At 55.0% G+C, this 27,519-nt stretch overlaps 2 protein-coding genes across 9 annotated transcripts; one reads left to right on the top strand and one right to left on the bottom strand.

Moving 5' to 3' along the window:
• Nucleotides 1-3,011: 3,011 nt before the first annotated feature.
• Nucleotides 3,012-3,506, top strand: NRARP (NOTCH regulated ankyrin repeat protein). The gene has a single exon (XM_028094612.2). It carries the CDS (start codon nt 3,040-3,042, stop codon nt 3,382-3,384), a length of 345 nt encoding a protein of 114 aa, XP_027950413.1. The 5' UTR covers nt 3,012-3,039; the 3' UTR covers nt 3,385-3,506.
• A 6,521-nt stretch (nt 3,507-10,027) lies between these two features.
• Nucleotides 10,028-27,489, bottom strand: TOR4A (torsin family 4 member A). Of its 8 annotated transcripts, none has more exons than XR_003607695.2 (7): nt 27,253-27,489; nt 25,177-26,534; nt 23,937-24,382; nt 17,314-17,468; nt 16,411-16,622; nt 12,344-12,470; nt 10,028-11,649 (listed from the first exon to the last, which is right to left on the bottom strand). XR_003607695.2 is itself a non-coding variant. In XM_088019164.1 (3 exons), exon 2 carries the CDS (start codon nt 26,495-26,497, stop codon nt 25,211-25,213), a length of 1,287 nt encoding a protein of 428 aa, XP_087875290.1. In that variant the 5' UTR covers nt 26,498-26,534; nt 27,253-27,489; the 3' UTR covers nt 16,668-17,468; nt 25,177-25,210. The 8 variants fall into 8 exon arrangements, 3 of the variants coding, with proteins under 3 accessions (XP_087875290.1, XP_027950410.1, XP_027950409.1); XR_015766903.1 differs by having other exon boundaries at nt 25,181-26,534; XR_003607696.2 differs by lacking the exon at nt 23,937-24,382 and having other exon boundaries at nt 12,344-12,695.
• Between the last annotated feature and the right edge of the window lie 30 nt (nt 27,490-27,519).

Genomic DNA, 27,519 nt, shown 5'->3' with positions numbered 1-27,519 from the left:
TGCGACCCCGGCCTCCACCCCCCCATGGCCCTGCGGGGTGGCACCCCCTGGGCCAGCACCCTCAGAGCTGATGCGGAGAAGGACGGGGTCCAGCTGCGTAGCCAGGGTTCAGTGCGTCCCCACAGATCCCAGGTCGGGGGTTTCTCCCTCGGAGTCAAGTGTGTGGAGTGACACCACCAAGAGAGCCACAAACACCAGAGAGGGGCTTTCCTGAGCCCCGGGGCAGGGCCTGGCCCATGGCGGGCCTCTCCCCCTCCCTCCAAGGCACTTGGAAATGTCTTCCTTTCGGACTGTTCCTTCGGCAAACATGTAGGAGCCGGTGTTCTGCAAGCCCCTCTTCCCCTCCTGTCCTTGAATGGGGCAACTCCTAGGGTGTGGAGCAGAGCGGCTCAGAACGAAGTGACCCAGCCACAGTGGAGAATTCCATCAGCTCCCCAGGGACAGTGTGACCATCCCCTGAACCCCCCGATGGCAGGCCTGGCTACACCTGTCTGACCCTCACACCGAACCCTGGGTGGGGCAGGAGGCAACCTCCGGCTAGACTCTTACGGCCACTCTGGCCATGCGGATCCAGCTGGGGGACACCCAAACTACCGATTTCATGGCCCGTGGTGGCGGCCGCACGTTCCCACATGGAGCTCACAGGGCCCCTTTGTCTGCCCTCCCTGAAGCCTGCGCCGTGTCAATGGGACTTTTCTCCCAGGCTCTGCTCCCAGGCACAACAGGGTCTCCAAGATGCCCTTCTTCAGGTCAGGGGACCTGAGCCCACCTGGGCTGGGGCCTGTCTTTGAGCCCACTGCCCTCCGGGGACAGCCCTGGGCACGTTCTCAGAGTACCCTGCTGTCCACGCCCAGCCCTGTTCCAGGGAGAAGCAGGGAGGTACGTGCCCGCCTAGCAGGTCACAGCCCTGCACAGGGTTGCATGCTCACCCGCTCGGAGGGTCACTGTCCAGACGGAACTATGGGCCCCAGAAGACAGGGCCTCTGCCCTCTTCCCTGGTGCTCAGGAGATACGGGGAGTACTGGAGGTGGTCGGGTCCCTGCCCTTGAGGCGTTCACACTCCAGCAGCAACTGTTCCCAGGTCCCCTTACTGGGCCCAGGGACACTTCCTGGTAAGATGAGCAAGACAAGGGAGGGGCTCCTGATACCAGCAGCACCCCCCCAAGTCACAACCACAGCTGGACCTAGCACAGGCTCTGCTGAGCCCGGGCTCACCCACCTGCACAGCGGGGAGCTCCTGGTGGGAGCAAGTCTGAGCAGAACAGCTGGACCACTAGCCTCAGGGAGACCAGAGTGAGGGACTCGGGGAGCTCCGGCTGCCAGGAAGACCCCATGACAGTCAGCTACGGCCAGGCCTGAGGGTAGCTGACCAGAGGCAGCCAGCCCTGGGGTGGCCTTATGCAGTTTTATCTGCGGTTTGGCTGTGACTCCTCCAGAGCACAGAGCAAGATGGGGGCATAACCCACATGTGTGTCCAGACACGGGGGAGCACCAGGCAGACACCCACGGGAGCCCATCCTGAAACAAGGCCTAGCAGGGTGGTCTCCCCAGATGAAGCCCGGAGCTGAGCTGGCTTCTGAGGGAGTGCAAGCTCCTGGGTGCTCGCCTGCTGCCCAAGGCCTACCGCTCGGAGAATCATTCCTGCCCAATTTCCAGCCACCGCAGCCCAGCTATAAACTGTAAAATTCTAATGAGGAAATTTGGCCGCAGTATTAGAGCATCAATAAAAAATGGGTTTACAGTTTGGAAATGAGTCATTTCTGGGTTTCCTTTCTTGAGCGGCCCTTGGCGCCTTTCCTGGGCTGCTCACCTGGCCAAGCACCCTGTCCCTAGTCGTGCTGATGGAGGTGGCCCAGCAGAGGGAAGCAGGCCCTGAAGTCCCGCTGACTGACCTCCCCCCCCGCCCCGACCTTGGAGGAGCGTCCGAGAGGGAGGTGGGGTGGAGGGGGGCAGCCCCTGGCTTCCTCCGGTAGAGACCCTACTTCTCTGTCAGGGCGGGGCTTCAGGGTTTGTCTCCTCAAGCCAATCAGGTTGGGGAGGAAACGCGGGATGACCCAGGCCGTCAGAGGAGCCGCCCGCGTGCGGGAAGGCCCGCGTGGCTGAGGTCACACGCCCGAGCTGTTCGTGGAGTTGGCCCCCGCGTTTACCCTGTGTCCTGGGGTCCAGGCTGGGCCAGTCTTGTCGCCGCGCACCCGGCGTGCTAGCGACGCGGAGGGTTTACGGCCGGCGCTCCGGGAGCGCGTAGCGAGACTCGGGTCTCTACCCGGGCCTCCCGGGTCTGAAATGCCCGCGAACCCCCACCATGGGGAGGCCGCCCTCGGGTCCACCTCGAGGCCGCGCTCGGCCAGGAATCCGGCCTGGGTCCGTCCGAGCAGGGAGCTTGGAATTCCCCGGGTGGCCGAAAGGAGAGTAGGCGGGACGACGGCGCAGATGCCCAGAGCCCCAGGGCGCGTGGAGCAAGGAGCTCCCCCCAACCCCCGCCAACCACGGCCACCTGGCCCCCTGCCGGCGACCAGCGCCCCCTGCCGCGAAGCGCGCTGCCGCCCGGGCACGCCCCGCCCCGGCACCGCCCCCCGCCCCGCCCCCACGTGGGCGCCGCCCAATCGTAGGGCCGCCGGCGCGCGCGTCACGGGCGCCCTATTGTTATGCAAATATAAAGGGGGTAAAAGGCGCCCCGGCGCGGCGGGCGGGCGAGTGCAGCTGCGCGTGGGGAGGCGTGTGGGACCCGCGTGGGAGCCGCAGCGAGCAGGGACCGGGATCGCGCGGCGCGGCCGCCGGGCCCACCGGCCCCCGCGAGCGCAGTGTGCGCCCCCGTCGCTCGCCCGCCCGGGCGTGGCTGGATGCGGCGGGGTCCCCGCTGCGGCGGCCCCCGGCCCCCAGCGCCCGGAACGCCCAGGAGCGGCGTGCGGGGCCCGGGGGCTCCGCGCCCTCCATGCGCCGAGGCGCGCCCCGAGACAGCCAGGGGCCCGCGCCGCAGCCGCCGCCGCCGCCGCCCGCGCTGAGCCCCGGCGCGGCCCGCGGCCCTTTCCCGGCGGCAGCATGAGCCAGGCCGAGCTGTCCACCTGCTCGTCGCCGCAGACGCAGCGCATCTTCCAGGAGGCCGTGCGCAAGGGCAACACGCAGGAGCTGCAGTCGCTGCTGCAGAACATGACCAACTGCGAGTTCAACGTGAACTCGTTCGGGCCTGAGGGCCAGACCGCGCTGCACCAGTCGGTCATCGACGGCAACCTGGAGCTCGTGAAGCTGCTGGTCAAGTTCGGCGCCGACATCCGCCTGGCCAACCGCGACGGCTGGAGCGCGCTGCACATCGCCGCGTTCGGCGGCCACCAGGACATCGTGCTCTATCTCATCACCAAGGCCAAGTACGCGGGCAGCGGCCGGTGATGCCCGCCCGGACCCAGACGCGGGCCTCGAGCGTGTCCTCTGCTGTACCTTCCCGCCAACTACCTCGGTGCGCACCGGGCTCCCGGGCCCAGAGGCCACAACGAGTCTGGCGCGCGCGCGTCCGCGCCCACGGGGGCCGCGCGGCGCCCGCTGCCCTGGGTCGACGCCCCCGCGCGGCCGCCAGGACCCGGGCCGAGGGCTTCCCACGGCCCCCGCCCGCCGCCTCGCTGGGGGGGGGGGGGTCGTTGTGCGGGAGGTGGGGGCGGGGCGCGGGCTGCAGCCCCTTTGAAATTTGAGTCTCGCTACCAGCAAGTTCGGAGTCCCGAGACACCGGATCCTCCGGTCAAAATGTTTTCTCCCGAAGGTGGAAGGCGGGCGGCGGCGACGCCGGGCTCGGGGCGCCCCGCCGCCCGCAGGACTCGCGGCCGAAGCCCGCAGTCGCCTAGGGGCCACGGCGGGGCGTCCCTGGCCCGGACGCGCGATTGTGGAGACGCTTCGCTGTTCCTGGGGTTCTAAAGTATTTATCATGTGTGTGTATATTTGTGGGTGGAGTTTGTGCGCCTGATTTATTTTTTTGTTGTTGTTTGGAAACTTGTGCGTGGTCAATGTGGTTATGGGGGGGAAGATGCATTTTTTTTCCTAGTCTTAAAACTAAAACTTGAGTCTGTCATTTCTTGGTTGCACTGAAAATACTGCCCGGCCTGATGGTTTTCCCGTGCTAGTCCCTCTTCCTCCTTTCTCTCTCTCTCCTCTCCCCTCCCCCCCCACCCCCGTCTCTCCTTCTTAAAACACAGACACACAGTTCCGAGCGAGTTTTGGAAGCCCCGGGCCTCCCTCTCCCCTCTTCTGTGAGAGGCCACCAATCCCCCAAACCTGCTGGCTTTGCAAAGCCTCCTCGGGAGCATGGGTGCTCGGGTGTGGCGGTGGGGGGGGGGGGCCGGGGGGATCATACCTTTTCTAGTGAGTTTTATTACAGTTAGTCGGTTGCACACTTTTTTAAAAAAGTAAATGGATTTGCCACGATTGAATGTCATAACATTTATGACAGAATATAAAATATTAACATATTTTAAGCCAAGTTTTAGGTGTATTTTTTGAATCTTGGTTATAAACCCAATTTTAAAGGGCGTTGTATCCAGCGCTGTGAAGGCAACAATGTACCCATATTTATATTTTTATAAAATACCTATAAGACTGTGAATCTCTTGTGCTAATTGCTGAGTGAGCTGAAGGACTGCTTTGCCCCTCTTCAGTCTCCCGGAGCTTCAAGGACCCGATTCGAATCCGAAAATCCTGTCGTGGGGGAGGGGCCGCGCGCGGACCTGGGCCGGAGGCGGTGCTTCTGCGTCACTTTCTGTCCCGAAAGGCGCCCTTCCTGGTCTCCGAGGTTCCAATTTTCTATGCAACCCCACACCCCTTGTTGTTTTGATCCTGAGAAATAAAAGGGAGGCTGAATTATTCAAATTTAAATGAGGCTTCCCCAGGGTAGAAGTGCTGCTGACCCTTCGTGCAAAAATGGGGAGCACTTGAGGACACAGGTGGGTGGAGGCCCTTTGTGCGTGGCTGGTCAGACTCTCGGGCAGTCATCTGTGGCTTTTCATAAAACCTTGTGTGAGAAGAATATATTGATAATGTCAGTGAAACAAGCAGACATTGAAACTGAGGCACAGATTACTCCAAAAGGAGTTTTTCTGTATATTTTTTCTAGATGCAAATACCTTTTTAATTATGTTAATTAATGTTAAAACTTTCTAGGCTTATATGGAAGCTGTGTGTGGGTCCTGGTATGATCACTTCTAACTGGATAAAGTCTGCAGCACATTCCTGAGTGTACGATATAGACTTGTAGCACAGCATGAAAAATTTATGAATAAATTTTTCATTGATTTTTTTTTTTAATTAAAAAAAGTTTGTTGGTTCTTCTTGGTCTTGGCACCCAGGAGGAGGGTCAGGCTGCAACATGTTATTTGTGGGTGCTGTCTACACAATGCTTGGCTTGTTTTCACCTAAAAACAGAGCCTGGTAAACTGGCTCTGGGCTCAACTCAAGGGCCAGCCCCAGTTGGCCATGTATGGGATTTGTGAGGTGCCAGGGGAGGACCGTCTAACAGCTGGAGGGGGGGGGAGACCTAGGCCACCCTGAGAGCGCCCAAAACCAGCAGACAAGCCGTTTCCTCTGCTCCCTGGCAAAGCAGCTGAGGCCTCTGCATGGAAAGTTCTTGAGGTTCTTCCTACCCCCTAGCCAGCCTGAGATGCCACAGGTCCTCAGAGGAACCAGGCCCCTCTTCTGCTGACGAGGGGCTTCCTTCGCTGTGGGTTTATGCTGGACCACCTGCTGCACAGAAGGGGTATTTTTTAATCTGGGGAACATCCTAATTGATCTCTCCTGACGACTAAAAGGCCTGTTTTCTTCTCTCCGTCCACCGGTGGCATCTGGGAGCTGGGGAGGCCAGCATGCCTCCGGAGCCAGCCACTCACTGAGGAGCAGACCCAAGGTAGACTTAAGTGTCAGCCAGGGTCCCTGTGTGCGTGAGGGGAACGTAGAGCAGGTTGTCTGTTTCTGGCACCTACCGGAAGAGCAGAGACTTGGCGCGCGTACCTGAGATGCCCTCGGGGCCCTGGGGCCTTAAGAGAAGGGGGTGCAGGGGAGGGCACCAGTGGTTCCAGAGAAGGGGGAGCCGGCAAAGGTAACGGCTTCTCTTGTAACCCAGACCCCTCTGTTGCAGCCAGATGGTGTCAGCTTCCTGTCAGCAGGTCCCTGCGGCTCTACCTCGTCCTGGAGACATACTGCACTTTCCAGACTGGAAGGTTCTGGGGCTGTGCCTTCCTTGTTCCTACTTTGCATATCTACTCTGTTCTGCCCTTAAGGGTTTTCTGAGCTTGTTTTCCTGTTGGTGAAATAGGCATTTACTGTCCCCTCAGCAGGCCAAGAGACCAGGTGGAGGAGGTGGGGGGGGGCAGCTCTACCCTGAGGCACCTGCAGAGGTGAGTGGAACATCTGAGGCAAATGAGCTCCCAGGGGAGGTGGTGTCCACCGGCCTGGGCGGGCTGAGGGTGCCAGGCCTCGAAAGGGAGAGTTGCTACAAGAACGTGGACTTTGCTTGGGGTATCTGGAGCGTGAAGTCAGGCCTGGGCCCTCTCTGGGCGGCCCGCGGGCATGCAGGACCAGACCTCCATTTCCCACCCAGGTACTGCTGCCCACAGGAGAGTGAGGAAGCCGGCTCAGAGCTGCAGGTAATGTGCTTGTTCTCCGCATTAGCTGCTGGGGAGGGGTCTGCTTCCCAGGGAGCGGCTGGCCTGGCTGCCCCGGCCACTGGTGGAGCATGAGAGCTGAGACACCTCCCAGGCCCGTGGCTGCCACCACGGGAGACGTCTCGGCTCCCTTAAGTCCTCCCTCTGAGAGACACATTTGACTGAGAAAGGCTTTGTGCTGCTCACAGAGGAATAGTTTTCTCTCCAGCATGGACAAAAAGGAGGCCAGGCCCTGCTCAGCCCCACAGCTGTGGAGGAGGCCTGGTGGGGTTTTGCTGCCTTGTTTCCCTAGGTGCTCTTCTGTGCACAGACAACCCCCGCCCCCCAGCCTGGGCCCAGGCTGTTGGTGAGGGACTCTGGGAGTGCCTAAAGACATGTATTCATGGGCATCTCGTGGCCCTTTCATTGGGCAGAGCCCTAGGAAACAGACACACTACAACTCCAGCTCTCTTGCCGCCATCTGGGGTCAGAGCTGTGAACAAACGAGCAAGCGGGGCTTCTGTCTCCAGCACCTCTGTGCTCAGAAACAGGCGCTGAGTGGCCAGTGGTGTCACCTGGGAGTCCCTCCCCAGGTGGGCCTTCAGGGGCAGAAGCCTCCTCTCAAGGCTCTTTGTGGCTGGTGCAAGAAAGAAGTCAGAGCTGACCTCTCTGTCTGGGCCCCGGGATCTGCAGGTCCACTGTGGAGGCCAAGTGAGGGTCCTAGCCAGGAGCACGGAGGACACCCAGGGTGGAGGGGTCCGGCCGGCAGGGGCTGGACCGCTGGGAAGTCCTGGGGGGGCCTACCAAGGAGAAAGGGAGACAGACCAAATGGACAAGGGTAGGGCCTCCCCCACCCCACCCCCACCCCAGCCAGGAGTGATGGCGGCTCCTGTCCAACTGTCTGTCTCTGACCTGACCCCGGCCAGACACAGGAAGTGTTTACTGTTGGAATGGATGCCAGAGAGAGACCAGGAAATGCAGGAAAATGGTCAGCCAGAAAGAGTGATGTCTAAAGTCAACAGGCGTGGGAGCCAGGACAGAGCCTGCCAGAAGAGGGCGGGCAGGATTTGGAGGCCAGACCAAGGGCCAAGGACCAGGGAGGGGGGTTAGGAGAAGGAGAGGGAAGGGGCTGCCCTCTGGCTCTGATCCCCAAAGGTCTTGCAGCTCACTGCAGGGGGGCACAGAGCAGGGTCCACATAGGCAGCCTGGCAGCTCAAAGAGGCGGGTGTCCACCTGGGAGCTGAAGGAGGGAGAGGGTGCCAGACACAGGGGGCAGCTGGGGAACAAAGCCTGAGCCCGGGGTGTGAGGCCTGGGCGAGAGGGGGCCGTGGGAGGTCTGCGAACCTCCCAGACAGCTCCTCCCCGAGGCCTCCGGCGCAGCCTCCTCCTGGGGCTTGGGGTCTCTGGAGGCCGCCCTCCCCCACCTCCCGCTGCACGCTCCGCCTCTGTGGCCGGGGCTCCCGGCTCCCCCTCCAACGCTCCCCTCCCCTCTGTCGGGCGCATTCTTCTGCTTGGCTGTACGTCGGGCTGTCCCTTCGCTCGTCTGTCTGTCTTTCTTCTCTTGCCCCCTCCAAAGCCGTGGCCCCCATTCATTCTCGAGGCCTCTGCCCTTTCCTCCGCGCGGGTCCCCGCTCGGCGAGCAGCTGCTATGCTAATGAGGGTGGAGGGAGGTGGGGGACCGGCGGGCAGGGGGAGGCTGGGGGGCCCCGGGGAGGTGGGGGGCAGCAGAGGCGCAGGAGAGAGGCGCCGGTGGGGGAGTCCTGCTGGAGGGCGCGGATGGGGGGCGGACTGGGGGGAAACGGGCTTGGACCGGGGAAACCAGCGTGCGGAAGCTGGGGGCTCCGCATTGGGAAGGGGGATGGGCTGGGCAGTGGGGGCCCTGGCCCGGGGTGGGGGGCGGGCACTCACAAAGGCCGGGGTAGGGTGGGGGCACGGGGGCTGCCCCCGCCGCCCTCGACTCAAAGCCCGTCGTGCGCACCCACTCTCCAGGCGCGGGGTGTCCGGGGTAGAGACCAGCTGTCATCTCTGTTCTGGGGTCATGGCCTGGGACGGGCAGCTCGTTCAGAGGTTCCCCGCCCCCGTCCCGCACCCCGCAGACCCTGCTGCGCTTGGGGGCTGCAGTGCGCCCTCCACTGGAGGGGGTCTGAACCGAGACGGATGGTCGGGCACTCCCGCCCGCCGCAGGCCTGGATGGTTGGACACTGAGAGGGGTACGGGGGGGAGCCCCCCAGAAGCGATGCCTGAGGATCCCGGGCCTCAGTGGGACTGAGGAGGGGGCCGAGCGGGAGTCGGAGACCCTGACCACCGCCCCTCCCCACGCCCCGGCATCCGAGGGGCTACGAGGGTTGGGGTAGGGACCTCCCCCCCACCCCCCCGCCGCGAGCCTGGCTCTTAGGGCCCGGCCCGCCCCTGCCCCTTCCTGACCTCGCCCCCGGCTCAGGCGAGAACCCACGAGGGGAGACGGCAGGCAGCGTCCGCAGCGGGTGGGGGCTCTCGCCAGGCGTCCCGCCCTAGCTGCCCCGGGGCGGGCTCAGCCCCAGTGGGGGCGCCGGCCCAGGACCGCGCTGCGCGGGCTGTGCTGCCGCCCTGCGGTCGCGGCGCGCGCTGCGCCCACAAGCCCTGGGGTCCCTGGGCCCCCGGCAGGCAAGACCCTCGCCTGCCCTTCGCCGCGCGCACGCGCGCCCTCCCGGCCTGCTGCGGACACTCTGGAGCCCACCTCAGCTCTGAGGAAGGGGCAGGGGCGTTGACCCCATAGTGGTTCCTGGCTTCCGCCCTCCCCGGAGGACACAGGGCCTGGGGAAGTGCGCCCATCACGGTCCTCATCAAGCGATCGGCAGTGGTGTGCTGTTCTCCCATTTGGCGCAGTAGGGAAGAGAGGGCATTCCAGGGCCCTGGGGCCACAAAGAATGGATGATCAGCAGGACACAGGACCTGCCGCAGCCCTGTGGACGTGGCTACCTACCACTTGTCACACTTCAGGACCCAGAGTACATCTCTCAGAACCATCAGGACCAGTCATGGGGGGGTGGGCAGGTGCGGGCGCTACCAGATCAGCGCCCAGAGCCTGGCGCCTCAGCAGAGGGGGCTGGGGGGCGGGGGTGGGGGTGGGGGTGGGGGGGTGGGTAGAGTTGCAGACGCTTCCTGCTGTCTCCCCACCCCATTCCAATGGAAGTGGTGACGATGGGCAAGTGCGAGGGAGGAAGGTCTGTTCAAACTCTTGGCCGCTCAGAGCTGGAGGCTGGAGACCAGGTTTACACCTGGCACGGGCTCCCCCGATGGACAAAACCCACCTCTGCAGGTCTGTGGGCCTCCTCATGAGTACCCTGTGGACGGGAGCCCCCAGGGGAACTAAGCCCCAAACGTCCCATAAACTTTCCAACAAGATAGGGCAAAATTCAGAACAGCAGTGGTGTTAAAAAGACAGAATGTATTTCTCAACGAAGACGTCCCAGTAGGTGGTCCAGGGCTCGTATGCGGTGTTAGGGGCCAGGCTCCTCCGAAGCTGTAGGCTGTGCGGGCTTTTGACCACAAGGCTCGGATGGCAGCCCATCAAGTCTACATTCCAGCCAATAGCCGGGAAGAACTAGAGCTTGGCTCCTCTCCTCCAGGCTCACTTCCTAGGAGTGGCTCCTGACACATCTGCTCACATCCCATTGGTTAGAGCTCAGTCACATGACCAGCCTCGCTGCAAGAGAGGCTGGGAAGTGTAGTCTATTCAATGCTGCGCCCTGGTTAAATGGGGTCATAGAGGAAGAAAGGCTGATAATTTGGAGGTGGGTAGGTGGGTAGCAGTCTGTGCCTGCCTTGGTAACATCGACATCATCCAGGCCATGTTGTCAGGTGACGTGGGAGACAAAGGCAAAAGAAAAATTAAACTTCCTCACTACTTAGAGCTCATTGGTAAGTCCTTCAGACAGGCAGAGTGACGTTCCTCTGGGAGCTCAGCTGCCTGGATGTGGACACTTTGCTGAGGGCAACAAGCAATTCTAGCCCAACCCCCAGGATCCTGCGAATCTCCTTTAAACACACAGACATTCCTTTGGAAACTTCCTTTATCTCTAACCCCCAAGACACGTGTCTGCAGTCACCCCCCAAGCATGTGGCCCAGCGATACACATCTGAAGGGTCTCGTGGTTGAGGGTTTACTAGCCAGTAATAAATTACTTCTCCTAAAACAGTTGGCCCCCTCAGGATCCTGGAAATCTTGCTTCCAAAATACCTGTCCCCACCCTGCTCCCAACTTGAGAGTGCACAATGGACTGCCCCTCACAACTCCAGTGTCGCTCTTTCTGCCCACGGGCCCCGTCCTTGTGCTTTAATAAAACCAGCTTTCTGCACCAAAGACATCTCAGGAACCTTTCCTTGACCGTTTCCTCCGTCACCAGGCAGAACTGCCTGTGCTTTATGCTCTGTCTTGTCCTTCCCGGCTGCAAATACACCCAACACTATAGGCTTGGAAGTTTGTACTGAAGAACTTTCTAGGGATTAAAATTGTCCAATGGTGGGCCAAACAGGAAGAAAACAGGGGCACTCCTGAGCGCGGGACAGAACCAGCCTCGGGCTGCCCTGGGATGGCCCGCTCCCAGCCTGATGCAGCCGACTGCCCAGACCCCAAGGGAAATGGGAGAGGCAGGACACTGGCACCCAGGGCGTGTGTGCTGATGAGTCTAGTGAGTTAAGGTCAGTTGTGCCTTCTGGTCCCAATTTCCACAGTAAGCCCCGTGCTGCAGAGCAGGCAAACAATGCAATGCTTGCGTAGCCATCGGGAAATCAAACTACTTTCAGAGGCTGAGGAAGGGCCTCAGGAAGCCTCTGCTCCCGGCACCCCAGAGAGAGCAGATGCAACCAGCCCTTTGCCCGGCAGGCCCCCATTCCTGGTTCTCTTCGGCTCAATCTCCCTCTTCCTTATCGGGGAGGAAAGTAATAAGTAACCCAGCACTTTGAATTCTCAAGGTCATGTTGTTAATAAAGTACTCCTTCTCAAGGCTTCCTGTGCTGTCTTTTTGTGGGTGGTTTCTTTTCATTTTATTCGAAGCTGAAAGAAAATCGTTAGGTTTATCATTATTCTTAAAAAGCAACTTTACTGTGGTATAATTTACACACAATAAAATGCAACCATTTAGGGCGCCTGGGTGGCTCAGTTGGTTAAGCGACTGCCTTCGGCTCGGGTCATGATCCTGGAGTCCCTGGATCGAGTCCCGCATCGGGCTCCCTGCTTAGCGGGGAGTCTGCTTCTCCCTCTGACCCTTCCCCCCCCCCCATGTGCTTTCTCTCTCATTCTCTCTCTCTCAAATAAATAAATAAAATCTTTAAAAAAAAATGCAACCATTTAGGGTGTTGTGTCGATGTGTCTGCCAGCATAACTGAGGCCATAATCAAAATACAGAATATTTCCATCACCCCCAGAAAATTCTGCCATGCCCCCCCGCCCCGAGTCAATTCCTCCCCAGCTCTAGCCCAGATCACTGCCGATCTGATTTCTGTCACCATGGATTAGCTGTGCCTGTTCTAGAACTATATATAGAAGGATTTGTTTGGGATGCACTTTCTTGGTGTTGCTTCTGACACTTGGCATAATGCTTTTGAAATCCAGCATGTTTCAGTAACTTCTGGGGGGTGTCAGGTTTTTTTTTCTTTCTATTTTTTTTTTTTTTACTAGAAAAATCTGGCTGGTACCACACAAAACACAGCCTAGTTCTCAATGGTAATGTTTCATTCGACAAAATTACCTCAACAAAGGCGCTGGCGTCACAAGGACACCTCAGAAAACTCCGGAGAGCGCAGGCCCACGCCCGCCGCCCATTTCCAGCGTCACCAGTGTGTCACAGTTCATCCCCTCCTCCTGGATACTGAGCCCTAAAGAACCGAAAACCCAATTTCAGAGTGTCCACAGAGCCAGCCTTTCCCGGGAGAATGGGCCGGTCTCACTGCGTTGAAGGCGATGCCCCTGAGACCCAGGCCCTTTCTCTGCCAGAGATGAGAAGAGTAGGCTGTGTCCCCCGTCACGTTGCTGCGGCAGATGTGTGAGTGGCCAGTCAGGCGAGGCGGCCGGGAGACAAGAATCAAGTGTATTTCTGTGTTCTATCCATTAACATGTAGAAAACAAAACTTTAAAAATAATCTTACAAATAAATAAATAACAACACATTTACCATAACATCACAAAACGTAAAACACTTAAGGATAAACTTAATGAAGGATGTGTGAGATCTTCCTGCTGAAAACTACAGAATGTTGCTAGGAGAAACTTGTAACCAAAATTAAACAAGAACTATATCATGTTCTACAAGACTCAATATGGTGAAGGTGTCCGTTCTGCCCAAGTTCATCTATAGATTCATTGCCAGCCCAGTCAGAATTCTAGCAGGGGTGTGTGTGTGTGTGTGTGTGTGTGTGTGTGTGTGTGTGTGTGTAAACTGAATCCTCTCCTCCAGGCTCACTTCCTGCCACATCTGCTTGTGTGCCCTTGGCGGTAAGGAAACTTCTCTTAAAGACAACACACAAAAAAAGCAAGAAACATAAAGGGAAAGAGTAATACACATGAACACGTTAAAACTGAGGATGTCTTTCTTCAGGATGCTATTAGGAGAGAAGAAAAGCAAGCCACCGAGTAGAAGATATTTGCCTCACATATAATCAAGAGGCTCATACCCAGAGTTTATAAAGCACTTCTACAAATCAGTAAGAAAAAGACAACCCACTTCAAAATGGGCAAGAGAAGCAAATTGGCACTTCACAAATCATCCAGGAGATGCAAGTTAAAATCACAGTGAGAACCACCGACGACACCAAATGTTGGTGAGCATATGCGGCACCAGCGGCTCTCCCAGGATGGCTGGGGGCTGGGGGCTGGAATGAGTTAGACTTTGGAAGACTGTATAGCATGACTGACTAAAACCCAGAACTCCACCTCAAGGTACACGCATGTGCCAGTTTCCTAGGCCTACCCTGACAGAGTACCACTAACTGGGGGACTTAAACGACAGAAGGCATTACCTCTCAGCTCTGGAGACCAGACGTCCAGAGATGGCTGTAGACGGCCCACTTCTCCCTGTGCCTTCAGGTAATCTTCCCTCCGTGCATGTCCATTTGGGTCCAAATCCCCCCCACCTTTTATTGGACTAGGGCCCATCCCTGTGTCCTCAGTTTAACTTGGTTACTTCTTATTTTCTCCAAATAAGGTCATATTCTGAGGTACTGAGGGGTAAGACTCCACCATATTAATTGGGGGGCGACACAGCTCAACCTATAACAGTACCTGGTTGTTATGGATTCATCTGTGCACAAAGATGTGTGCAAAAATACTTAGGGCAGCATTACTCACAACAGCAAAAACAACAAAGTAATAAAAACAAATCAAATATCCATCAATAGAATGGATAAACAAAATGTGGTGGATTCCTAAACCAAAGCACTTGCAGTGAGGAAAATGGAAGCTAGAGTGCATGCTGTATCACAAATCAGCTCACAATGCTGAGCGAAGAAGCCAGACACAAAACAAAACGTGCAGTGTGATTCCATTCATATAAAGTTCAATCAATAGGCAGATTAAAACAGAGGGTGGCAAAACTTCCAGAAAGGTAGACCGAAGAGCTCAAAAAATCCTTCCCCTAAAAAGGCAACAAAATAAAAACAAAAGTTCTGGACTCTGGAAATTGACCAAAAGTTTGAGAAGCAGGGGTGCCTGGCTGGCTCAGTCAGTGGAGCATGGGACTCTTGATCTGGGGGTTGTAGATTCGGGCCCTAGGCTGACCGTAGAGATTACTTAAAAATAAAATCTTGAGAATAAAAAAGCATTAAAAAGCACTTATTCAGATCTCAGGGAGGAAGGGCATTTTGCCTGGAGTTGTCCCCAGTTTGCATCACGCAGGAATGATGCCAGAACAGGGCCAGCCAGAGGGCGCAACCACCTCTGAGGTGACCTGGAAAAGTCCTATTAAAAACCAGAGTTGTCACAATATATTATCTAAAATGTCCAGGGTATTTTTTAAGATTTTATTTATTTATTTGAGACAGAGAGAGAGAGCATGTGTGTGCACAAGAGCACAGGGAGAGGGGCAGAGGGAGAGGGACAAGCAGACTCCCCGCTGAGCGGGGAGCCCGATGCGGGGCTTAACTCCAGGACCCCCAGATCATGACCAGAGCCGAAGGCAGACACTTAACCAACTGAACCAGCCAGGGCCCCTAAAATGCCCAGTTTTAAACAGAAAAATTAGGAGATATGCAAACAAACAAGAAAGTGTAATTCACATACAAGGTGAAGACAGGAAGAATGTCTCTGAGGGGGCGCAGATGTTGGACTTAGCAGCCATTATAAGTATTTTCAAAGACATAAAGGAAACTATGTAAAAAGAGTTAAAGGAGAGTATGATGGAAATGACCCACCAAATAGGGAACATCAATAAAGAGAAGCTTTTTTTGAAAAAAACGGACTGCTTTGGAAAATAGTTTGGCAGTTACTACTTAAAATGTTAAAAGTAGAGTTTCCACATGACCCAAGATGCATCACCCTTTTCCAAGCCTCAGCGTATACCCAGGATAAATGAAAACATACGACCACACAGGAAACTGTATGCAAAAGGTCATAGCAGCATTATTCATAATGGTCAAAAAGTAGAGGGGCACCAGCGTAGCCCAGTCAGTTAAGTGTCCAACTCTTGGTTTCAGGGCAGGTCATGATCTCATGGGTCTTGGGATCAAGCCCCGAGTTGGGCTCCATACTCAGGGCTCAGCGGGGAGTCTGCTTGAAGATTCTCTCCCTCTGCCCCTCCCCCTGTGTTCATGTGCTGTCTCTCTCTCTCTCTCTCTAAAATAAATCAATAAATCTTTTTGTAAAAATAGCCAAAAAGTAGGAAAAAAATGAGATGTCTCTCAACTAATGAAGATATAAACACAACGTGGGATATCCATGCAATGGAATATTATCCAGCCATAAAAAGGAATTAAGCACTGATACATGATTGAAAACAGACCTTGAAAACATTATGCTAAGTAAAAGAAGCCAGACACAAAAGGACCAATATTGCAGGATTCCAGTCAAACAAACTGCCTAGGGCTGTGTGAGGAGTGAGTGCTAATGGGCATAGGGTTTCTTTTTGAGATAAAAATGTTTTAAAATCAGATTGTGGTAAAAAAAAAAATCAGATTGTGGTGATGGTTGCACAACTTTTTGACTAGACTAAAAGCCATCGAACTATGTGCCTTAAATGGGTAAACTGTACGGTATGTGAATTACTTCTTAATAAAAGAACACTTTTTAAAAAACATCTTTTAAGTATGTGCAATTTTGTAAAGCAGATTGTTTTTTAAAGTTTTTTTGTTTTAAAGATTTTATTTATTTATTTGACAGAGAGAGACACAGCGAGAGAGGGAACACAAGCAGGGGGAGTGGGAGAGGGAGAAGCAGGCTTCTCGCCAAGCAGGGAGCCCGATGCGGAGCTCGATCCCAGGACCCTGGGACCATGAGCTGAGCCAAAGGCAGACACTTAACAACTGAGCCACCCAGGCACCCCTGTAAAGCAGATTATTAATAAAAACAGAGATCCAGGGGCTCCTGGATGGCTCAGCTGGTTAAGGGTCTGCCTTCGGTTCAGGTCATGATCCTGGGGTCCCGGGATCCAGCCCCACATCAAGCTCTCTGTTCAGCGGGGAGTCTGCTTCTTCCTCTCCCTCTGTGTACTCTCTCTCTCTCTCAAATAAACAAATCTTAAAAAAAAAAAAAGTCCAGCACACAGTGGACACCAATACATGGAGAGTACGGTGCTCCCTTGACTTTGGACATCTTAAGAAGTGATACCTGTAATCCAGTAATGTGAGATGAAACCACCTTCGAGACACTCTCGAACATCAGTCTCATAACTTTACAACTTGGTCCCAAAATGTGTCATCCAACTTGGTCCTGGGGGACTTTGGATTATTTCAAAACCTGCAAAGCACATCTTCACAAGATGAAGCTTTCTGATCCTGAAGGGTGTTTAAAAGAATGGGCTACTTGTTCTGAAGGTCATTCTGAAAAAGAAGTTCCAGGCATTTTGCACATTCCTGGAAAAAAGTGTCCATACAACATTCTTTTTTTTTTTTTTTTTACTATTGCGGTTAAAAGTTGGCAGCATGGGAAAAGGGAGGAACAGGTGGGGAATTGGGGTGTCATTAAAAAAATACAGGCCCCCCCCCCAACTTGGTATGCTTCAACCCAAGAGGAATCAGAAGATCAAAAGCAATTTGGGAAGGCCAGAACTGTCAGGGATGGAGGGAGGAGGAAGGTCCAGGGGGTGAGGGGGTGCTGTTTGGCAACTGGGGTGAAGGGATTGCCCTCCCCCTGCTGGGATCCCCCCAGCCCCTCTGGTCTGGCAGGAAGGGGGCAGCCTGCAACCCCCATGGGCATCTGGCAGCCCCAGACCCTGCCCATACAACATTCTTTTAGATGCATCAATTCCATCACTTTCAGAAAAAAATCAAGGTGCACTATGGCTGCCCAGTCCCCTCAAGACAGGAGGGTGAAGCCCCAAGCTCAGACACCCAGGTAGTCATCGGGTGCAAAGTCACCCTCCATGCCTCTCCTCTTGAGCATCTTAGAGCAGAAAACTGCAGAAGGTCACCAACCAGACCCAGAGCAACGTGTGGTGAGTGGGCTTGTGGCTGAAGTGTGGAAACAACACTTTCTGACTGTTGTGAGCGTCTCATCCTGGGCAGTACTGACCTGTTCTGGAAGGACGGTGTCTGTTCGTCCAGAAGTCTCAGCTGCCCACTAATCACCGCACTTCACCCATCAGCAACTCCATACACTCAAAGATCTTGGCCTGGTTCTGTCATATTTTCCACTGGTCAGGCTCTGTGAGGTCATTCTGAGAAGACCTAGATATGTCATACGTTCCATTTCAATGTCAGTGATTTGGGTTTTGTAACAACACTCCAAATGAAGGTTAACTTGCTTCAAGCTTAGGCACTCCTTGCTTGTTGACCTAAGCCCCATAGTCTATAGCAAAACTAACCTATTTCCCTTGAGATTTTGCAGACCTCTGGGCTTGAGGAACAAAGGACCAGACTTTCCCGAAAGATATGGCCTGGCCTTATTTGAAACCACTCACCACTGCCGCCAGCAAGTCTGTTCAGGGTCGTGTGGATAAATGACTAACTGCTGAGCACCAGCTTCTCCTACATGCAGCCCCCTCACCATTTCCCAAGCCTTCCCCTTAAAAACTCTGCAGCTTTCCCTAGACTGAAAGAGATGGTCTTTGGACGTTAGTCTGCCACCTTCCCAGGTTGTCCACTTCCTGAATAAAGCCACCTTCCCTGTCTCACTTGTCTCTCAAGTATTGATTTTTGAGTGGCAAGCAGCCAAACATGAGTTTGGAAAGGGTCCTCTGTCTGATAACAGTCTCAGTGACCCTCTGATCATGTAACGAGATGTGCCAATTCTGACAGTGCAAGAACTCATCGCAGCTCCGAAGAGAACTTTGCCATGTCTTCCTTCATCTCAGCCACTGATGTTTCCAGAGACAATCTGATCCTTTCCTTTAGAACCTCCAAACATTGTTGTAGATTTCCATCACTTTCCATTCTGTCCACAAAATGTTTCAATTCTTCAAAAAGAGAAGATGTTTTGGCTCTAAAGCTCCCAAGATTGAAAACAATAATTTTTGTAATATAGAATTGGAAGAGAGAAGAAGAAGAAGAAGAAGAAGAAGAAGAAGAAGAAGAAGAAGAAGAAGAGGAGGAGGAGGAGGAAGAAGAAGGGAGGAGGAAGAAGAAGGGAGGAGGAAGAAGAAGGGAGGAGGAAGAGGGAGGGGGAGGGGAAGGAGAAAGGAGAAAGAAGAACCAAATGGAACAGCTGGAGTTAAAAAGCACAATAACTGAAATGAAAAGTCCATGAGATTCTGGTGCTGGAACAACTGAACGTTCACATGCGAACAACTAATCCAGACACAGACCTTATACCCTTCATTTAAAACAAACTGAAGGGGCACCCGGGTGGCTCAGTCGGTGAAGCGTCTGCCTCCGGCTCAGGTCATGATCCCGGGGTCCTGGGATCGAGCCCCGCGTCGGGCTCTGTACTCAGTGGGGAGCCTGCTTCTCCCTCTGCCTCTGTCCCTCCCCCCACTTGTGCTCTCTCTGTCTCTCTCCCAAAATAAATAAATAAAATCTTTTTAAAAAACTGAAAATGGATCACAGACTTAAATGTAAAATGCAAAACTATAAAACTTCTGCAAGGAGGAAATCCAGATGAGCTTGGGTTTGACAATGACTTTTGAGATACAAAATCAAAGGCACAATCCATGAAAGAAAGAAATGATCAGCAGAATTTCATTAAAATTAACAACTTCTGCTCTGAGAAAGACCACGTCAAGAGGATGAGGAGACAACCCACAGCCTGGGAGAAAATATTTGCAGAAGACACATCTGATAAAGGCCTGTTATCTAAAATATACAAAGATTTCCTCAAGCTCAACAAGAAAACAAACAACCTGATTAAAAAATTAGCAAAAGATATAAATGTACAGATGGCAAATAAGCATGAGAAAAGATGCTCCACATCACATGTCATCAGGGAGATGCAAATTAAAACAAGATACCACTACACATTATTGGAATGGCCCAATTCCAGAACACTGGAGTCAAATGCTGGAGGATATGGGGCAGCAGGAACTCTCTTTGCTGGTGGGCATGCAACATGCACAGCCACTTTGAGGGACAGTTGGGCGGTTTCTTACAAAACTAAACATACTCTTACCATATGATCCAGCAATTGTGCTCCTTCATGTTTACTCAAACTAGATGAAAACTTATGTCCACACAAAAGCCTGCACACATATACTTAGAGCAGCTTGATCCATAATTTTTCATGGTTGCCCAAACTTGAAAGCAACCAAAGTATCCTCCAATAGGTAAATGGACAAACTGTAATCCAACCAGACAATGGGATATTTATTCAGCACTAAAGAGAAATGAGCTATGAGGCCATGGAAAGACATGGAGGAGCCTGAAATGCATATCAGTAGGTGAAATAAGCCGATCTGAAAAGGCAACATACTGTCTACTGCCTGTATGATTCCAACCGTATGACATTCGAGACAAAGCAAAACTATGGAAACAGTAAAAAGATCAGTGGTTTCCAGAAGTCCGGAGGGAGAGGGTATAAGTAGATGGGGTGCAGAGGATTTTGATCCAATAATGGTGGATATGTGTCATTCTACATCTGTCCAAACACACAGAATATACAACATCAAGAGTGAACTCTAGGGGCGCCTGGGTGGCTCGGTCGTTAAGCGTCTGCCTTTGGCTCGCATCATGATCCCAGGGTCCTGGGATCCAGCCCCGCATCGGGCTCCCTGCTCAGGGGAAGCCTGCTTCTCCCTCTCCCACTCCCCCTGCTGGTGTTCCCTCTCTCGCGGTGTCTCTCTCTGTCAAATAAATAAATAACATCTTGAAAAAAAGAAAAGAAAAGAAAAGAAAGAAACCCATACCAAAAAACAAAACAAAACAAAAGGACTGATACACAAGCTCCACAGGGTCACGGGATCCAAGATCAATACACAAAATTCTATTTTGTTTTTATATGCCATCCATGAAGAGCTTGAACGTGACCATAGCACCATTCCACTCGCAATGGCATCAAAAAGAGTGAAGTGCTCAGGAATATGCTGAAGACGAGAAGTGCACGGCTCACACACTGAGCTACACCTCATCTCGACGAGAACTGAACACTTGGGAGCCTGAGCGGCTCCACGTCCGGGGACTGGAAAGTTCAACATTATTGATCTGGCAGTTCTCCCCAAACTGATCTCTAGAGTCAATGCAATTTCTATCAAAATGTAGAAATTGGGTTTTGGTTCGGGTTGTTGTTGTTCTTTTCTTCTCAGAAATTGGCAATCTGAATTTAAAATTTATCTAGAAAGGCAAAGGACCCAGAACAGCCAGAACAATACTGAAAACTGAGAACAAAGTTGAATGACTCACACTTTCCAATTTCAAAACTAACTGTAAAGCTACAGAAATCAAAAGAACGTGATTCTGGCATGGACACACAGATCAATAAAACTGAGAGTCCGGAGGTCAGCCCTCACCTTCGTGCCGGTTAATTTTTGACAAAGGTGTTATGACGCAGTTGTAGGTGACGACTTGGCTAGTTACTCAATCAAAACCTAATCTGGGTGTTGCTGTGAAGGCATCTTGTAGAGGAGATTCAGGTCCGTAATCAGTCGACTTTATGTAAAGGAAATGATCCTGCGTGACCTGGGTGGGCCTGATTCAATCTGTCTAAAAGACTTAGGAACAGAGCTGAAACTCCACCTCCGGCAGCTCAGGCCGGCCGGAGCCCCAGCCTGCCCTTCCCCGAGGCTTGCCCTCATGGGGATCTCCCACAGATGCTCTTCCTCTGTGGAACTTCAACTGCCATAGGCATCAAGGCAATTTAACAGAGAAAGGAGAGACTTTTCAAAAAACAGTGAGGGGACATCTTCACGCAGTAAGATTGATTTCAACCTTCATCTCACAACATGCATAAAAATTAGTTCAAAATGGTTCACAGACCTAAATGTAAGAGCTAAAACCTTAAAACCATTTAGAATAAAGCACAGGGGAAAGTCTTTATGATCTGGGAGTAAACCAGGAGTTCTTAGAAACACCCAAGTCGGGAACCATGAAAGAAAAAAAATGGATACATTTGACTTCATAAAAATTAAACCCTTTTGCACTTCAAAACGCATTTTTTAATTATGAAAATTAAGAAAAACCTATAGACTGGAAGAAAACATTTGCCACACACATCCGATCAAACACCTACGGCCGGGATACACAAAGACCTCTCCCAAGTCAACAGTCAGCGAAACCACCCAAATAAAGTGAAGGTCTACGCAGCACGTGGAGCATGCTCAAGACCATTAGTTATTAGAAAAACGCAAACCGAAACCAGCCCCTGGGACAGGTGTCATATAAGAGACTGTCAGTAACAAGTGTTGGCGAGCATGTGGCGAAGACTCATCCCACACACTGCCTGCCGATGGAGTGTAAAATGGTACAGTCACGTTGGAGCAGGTTGGCAGTTTCTTTAAAAAAATCACACAAGGGCGCCTGGGTGGCTCAGTTGGCTAAGCGACTGCCCTCGGCTCAGGTCATGATCCTGGAGTCCCGGGATCGAGTCCCACATCATCGGGCTCCCTGCTCAGCGGGGAGTCTGCTTCTCCCTCTGACCCTCTTCCCTCTCGTGCTCTCTATCTCTCATTCTCTCTCTCTCAAATAAATAAATTAAAAAAAAAAAATCACACAAAATGTTCTTCATGTGAATCAGCATTCTACTCTTTGGTATTTATTCCAGGTAAAGGAAAATGTATGCCCACACAATTTGGAGCAAATGTTCCTTGCACAATTTATTTGTAACAGCCAACAAATGCGAACAACCCAAATGTACATGGGATGCATCTGCCATGGAACGAGTCTGGTCCACGGAATGGAACACTCATCAGCAGCAGAAAGGAAAGCACTCATCCACATCAGCAAACAGGGCATGGCCAGGCTCCTAGAAACTCCTAGAAACCATGCCCTATGGCTTGGGCAAACCCCAAAAGCCGTATGCTAAGGGAAGGAAGTCAGACACATAAAGCTAAAAAGAGTCCATGTATGCAAGAAACTTTTAGAAAAGGCAAACCTCGGGAGACAGAATGAGCGGTTGTCTGAGGGAGGGGGGAAAACAGGTATTCACTGAAAATAAGCAGGATGGATCTTTCTGGGGTCATGGAAAGATCCTAAGCCTGAATTGTGGCAATATCTGCAGAAGCCTGCAAATTTACTAAAAATCTTTAAATCATCCACTCTTTTAAGTCGATTTTGTGGTATATAAATGATACTTCAATCAAGGTGTTCTGTTGTTTTGTTTTGTTTTGAATTAAGCAAACAGGAAAGCTACAACATGAAAAACAAACTAAACCAGACTGGTTAGAGTTGTGAAGTTAGGTGGCTGAAGTATGAAGGCCACAAGGCTGTACTTTGGTGAAAAGTTGGCTGGTCATCGCCTGGGGAGGGGAGGAGGGGCCGGGGAGGAGGGGCGTGGAGAGTTTCTAGGAGCCTGGCCATGCCGTTTCCTGACCTGGATGGGTGCTTGCTTTGTGATAAAAGTTTGAATATATATTTTGCTTTATCCACTTTTCTAGATGTATGTTATATTAGACAACATTAACCTTTTACAACACCAACCAAACATTATTTGGTTTTTAGGAATAAATCTCACAAAAGTGAGCAAGACCTGTCAGCAGAACATTATACAGGTGTATTCAAACTCGTGAATCAGGTCTCGTCAACCGCATCACAGGGTGACCGAGTCACACTCCCCACACTGTCCTGTGGATCAGTGCGGTTCCAGTTCAGATCCTAAAAGGTTTTCCAAAGACTTTGACAAAACCAGGGGTGCCTGGGTGGCTTAGACAGTTAAGCTCTTGATCTTGGTTCAGGTCCTGATCTCAAGGTCATGAGTTCAAGCCCTGTATTGGGCTCCACGTTGGGTATGGAGCCTGCTTAAAAAAAAAAAAAAAAAGGAGAAGAAGAAAAGATTTTGACAAAACCAAGTTCTAAGGAAAAAAGCCCCAGAAGAGCCAAGTAACTTTTCAAGAAGGCTGTCTTGACCCAGGGAAAACAAACTGACCCACAGCCGGGAAACTGTCCCACCTGCACAGAGAGAACCTTGGAACCCAGTTTCTAGCAGAATGGAAATTACAGAGCCTCGGGAAAAGAGGGAACTAGTTGATGAATATATCAATAAAATAAAATTTAAAAATCAATAAAAATGAACTATAATGTCTGATATGTGGAGTCGGATAAAAGGACGGAGTTTAAGTAGGCGGTGAGACGGCCCTGAGCGTGGAGAGGGTGGGCTGGCCCTCCGAGGACCACAAGTCGGGGCGCTGCCCAAGTGAGGGTGTAAGTCCTCGGTTGGCGGTATAACTGCCAACCTATCAAGGAGGCAGATGGGACCCTGAGGGGGACCACTACCAAAAAATAAAAATAAAGCAAGATATAAAAACGCATGAAAAGGCAAAAGACAAAGTCCCAAGAGAAGTGTAAGACGTCAGTACGCCGCGGCTGTCGCCCACACCCAGACGCAGGGGCCACGCCGGGGGTCTCCGAACTGGACACGGGCCCCTCTGGCACCTACTCGGCCTCAGAGACTGGGGCTCCTGTCCCCAGCTGCAAGTGCGGTCAGTGGACAGAGCTGGCCATGCCTCCCAACCCCCTGGGGGAGCAAAGCTTCCCAAGGTCGCGTGCACCTCCCCTCCTCCTGCGCCCACCCCCCCGCCCCGGCGGGTTCTCGGGGAGTTCTTCCGCCCTTCCCACCTGGGCCCCGGTCCCCGTGCTTCCCCCCGTGCTGCTTCCTTCTCTTTCCGGCAGACCTCGGCCCAGGGCCGCCGCCGACCGCCAGGACGAGAGGGGATGGCGCGGGGGTGCCCCTCCACGAGAGAGCCCCAGCGAGCCGGCCTGCGCTGGTGCCGGGGTCTGCGGGGCGCCGGGGGCGTGCTGAGCTGTGCCGCGGGTGGTGGGCGCGCACAGCCCCGCGCCGGCTCAACCAGAGCTTCGCCTCTGCTCCCCGAGTCCCCCGTTGGCAGTAGCGGTGGTCAGCGTCGTCGGCGTCTGTGCACGTGTCCCCGCGACCACGCGGCGCCGCCGAGCGGCAGCAAGGAGGCCACCCCAGGTCTCGAGGGAAGCGCGGCTGCGAGAAGTGGGGTCCACGTGGACGCGACCACCGCCCTCAGGGAGACACGCGCAAAAGGCGCCCACAGCGCCTGAAAAGCAATGTGGGACCAAAAACCTGAAAACCTCTGCAGTTGAGTCTAAGGGATCTCTCTACCTTGAGGCCTACCCTGGTTCGGCGCCCTGAAGCAAGCTGGTGACCAGGGCAGGGGGGTCTGAGAAGTCAGCGCCCCTGTCACCCTGAGAGAGCTCTCCCCACCTTCCAGAGCATTCGGGGGATTCCACTGGATCAGCTCATTCTGTGGAGATTCCCACCCATCCCGCCTTCCAGGGAGCTACTGGGCGCCGGAGTCCAGGAGAAATCCAGGGAGTCCGCACGATTCTCCTGGCCGGAGGAGCATCCAGGATTTCGGGGCCCAGGGGGTGGGCAGGGGAGCAAGGGCTGGACTGGACGGGAGTGTGTGTGAGTGTCACTGATGGCTGCTGCAGGCGCCCCACAGAGCTGAGGTCATATCCAGTGCAGGGGACCAACTATGTGACTCTGGGAGCCACGCACTTTCTCTGAGGCCATCCCTCCTCTGTACCGTGGAGACTGGACTGCCTGCCTCCTGGGACGCCTGCAATGAGGTGCACACAGCAGGTGCTCAGGAATGCAGGCTGAACTGAGGATTGGGAGGTGGCAGACTGGGGGCTGGAATGGGGGAATTGTTCTTGGAAGGGGGGCCACAGAACTGACCCACCCCCACCAGCCTCCTTAGGTCCCAGGGTGAACCACGGGTCGGGGAGGGCAGTGGGGGCTGGAGACAGATTTATTAGAGGCCTCAGGCAAATCCACAGGGTCCCCTCCCTCCTACTGCCACCAACAACCCCAAAAGTCCCACGGTACCTACTAGCGGCCATCATGTCCAGCTGCGCCTGTGCTACAAGAGATTCACCCTGGCCACCACCTGCTTGCAGCCAGTGACGGCGAACTCACGGCCAGCGACGCGGTAGTAACTGAGCTGCGCCGCCAGGAGCTCAGCGCGGGCCGGCTCTGGGAAGAAGCCCTCCCCGGCCATCTCGTCCCGGAAGCAGTTGACCACATCCCGCTTGTCCAGCAGCAGGAAGGGCACGATGGCCGCCGCCTGCCACAGCGGGTGCTCGCGGACCAGGAGCGCCCGCAGGCCCGCGCGCAGCTCCTCCTCGGCCTGCACCGCTGCCGCCCCATCCCGGTCACCGTGGGCACCGTGGGCGCCGTTGGAGCGCTGGGGCAGCACGCGGGATGCGTTCTGCAGCACGAAGCGCGTAATTTCCGAGCCGCCTGCACTGCTGAGGAGCACATAAATGGCGTTGCGGAAGTGGTGGGCACGCTGCGGCTGCAGGAAGCTATGCAGCTCGTCCAGCAGCGCCAGCGGCAGGAGCTCCGCCTCATCCAGCACCACGAGCGGGGTCTTCTCCTCCACCTCGGCCCGCGCCACCACGTCGTTCACGAGCCCGGCCAGCTCCTCACGGCAGTCCTGCGCAGCACGCGGCTCGGGGCAGTGGTGCCGCGCGTGGTACTGCAGCACCAGCGCGCCGTCCTCGAGGACAGCGCGGAAGTGGCGTGCCAGCAGGCGGCCCACGTGGCTCTTGCCCACGCCGCTGGGCCCGTGCAGCGCCAGGAGGAGCGGGCGGCTGTGCACGTGCGTGGCCAGGTAGTCCCGCAGCAGCGCCACGATGCGCCCCACAGCACCCGGCTGACCGAACACGGCGCGCTGCAGCGCCTTCTCCAGCCCGTCGAGGTCGTAGCGCTGCGCGTTATCGTCCAGGTTCTCGATGGCGTTGAGCACCTGGAAGCCCACAATGGCCACAAGCAGCAACAGGCAGCGCTGCGCGCGGCTCCGGCGCTCCGCGTGAGGCCGGCACTTGCGCGAGGTCTCGGGGTAGAGCACCACACGGCTGCGCCGGCGCCTCTTGCGCGGCGTCCTGGACTGCAGCTCCGCCGGGCCGTCGAAGGTGAAGAACTGCGGCTGGTCCAGGTCAGCGTGCGGCGCCCCGGAGCTGCAGCCGGGTCTGGGCGCTCCAGCCCCGGAGGCCGGCCCGGTGCCTGGCGGCAGGAGGCGCCGCTTGCGCAGGAGGCACACGCGGCGACGCAGGCGGACCACGGCGCGCAGCGGCGCGATCACGCTCGGGCCGGGGATGCTGGGGCCCGCGGCGGCGGGCGCCAGACTGGGCTGGTCGCCGTCCATGGCGCAGAGGCGGCGCTCGGCATGCAGGTCGACCTCCCTGCAACAGGGAGATGGGGAGGGTCTCCAGACTTCCGCCCGGCCAACTGGGACCCTTTCCCCGAATGATCTCACCCCTCTGAGAGGTCCCCAGGGAGCGCGGCGGGCGGGGGGGGCGGGGGGCGGTTCCTGGTGCCGGCCTTGCGGAGCCTGAGTCTCGCCCCGCTGACCAGGAAGCGGCTCCCCGCGGGGCCCCAATGCAAATCTCTCGGGTCCTCCCATAAACAGCTGCGGGCCTTGAGGAAGTGGCGGAGGGGGGAGGGCGCAGCTTATCGGGAAGCCACCCGGCTTCCTGGAGGAGAAGTCGGTGCCAACTAGGCGCCGATTAAGGGTGAAGAAGGGTCAAGGCCCGACCCTGCTGCCCGCCCCCCTCCCCCGCCCACAGCTCCGACTGCCAGGCGCCAGGGGCCCTCTGAATGAATCCCAAGCAGGAACCAAGAGAAGCAGAGCCCCGAGCACCCCTAGATTCCAGAGACCTCCCACACACACTTAAGGACACTTGAGGGGGGGATCTGGTCTCGCCCTCCACCCCCAAACTGGGAACCCCCCACATCCCTCCAGTGAACACACTGATGGAGTGGCCAGCAGGGAGCCCCCAGGGACCAGAGGGGTGGGGTGGAAAGATGGACAAAAAGGGCCAGAGGAGGAAAAGAGCCACCGAGGAGACAGAGCTGAAGAAAAGCAGGACAGATGGCCCTGGTCCCCGACCCGCCCCATACCTGCAGCTGTGTCAGCTTAAGCTCCTGCCGGTCCCCCAGCCCACCAAGGGCAGCCCCCTGCCCAGGCCAGATGCGGGGGCTGCAACTCAGGACACAGAAAACACCAGCTTTCTGGGGAGGGTCCCAGTGGGGTCAGGGGCCTGGCTGGGCCAGCTCAGGCCTGGAGGGAAGCAACACCTGCGGGTCCCTGGGGTGCAGTTAGGAGGGGAGGAAGCTCTGGGGAGGTTTCCGCTTCTAGGCAAAGGAAGTGAGTCAGGGGTGTGGCAA

Source organism: Eumetopias jubatus, unplaced genomic scaffold, assembly GCF_037043125.1.
Source record: "Eumetopias jubatus isolate StellerSeaLion01/CBP00866 unplaced genomic scaffold, mEumJub1_p1.0 scaffold_15, whole genome shotgun sequence".
Classification (NCBI taxonomy): domain Eukaryota; kingdom Metazoa; phylum Chordata; class Mammalia; order Carnivora; family Otariidae; genus Eumetopias; species Eumetopias jubatus.
Note: the sequence above shows the minus strand (reverse complement) of the source record. Positions and strands in the feature narration are given on the sequence as shown.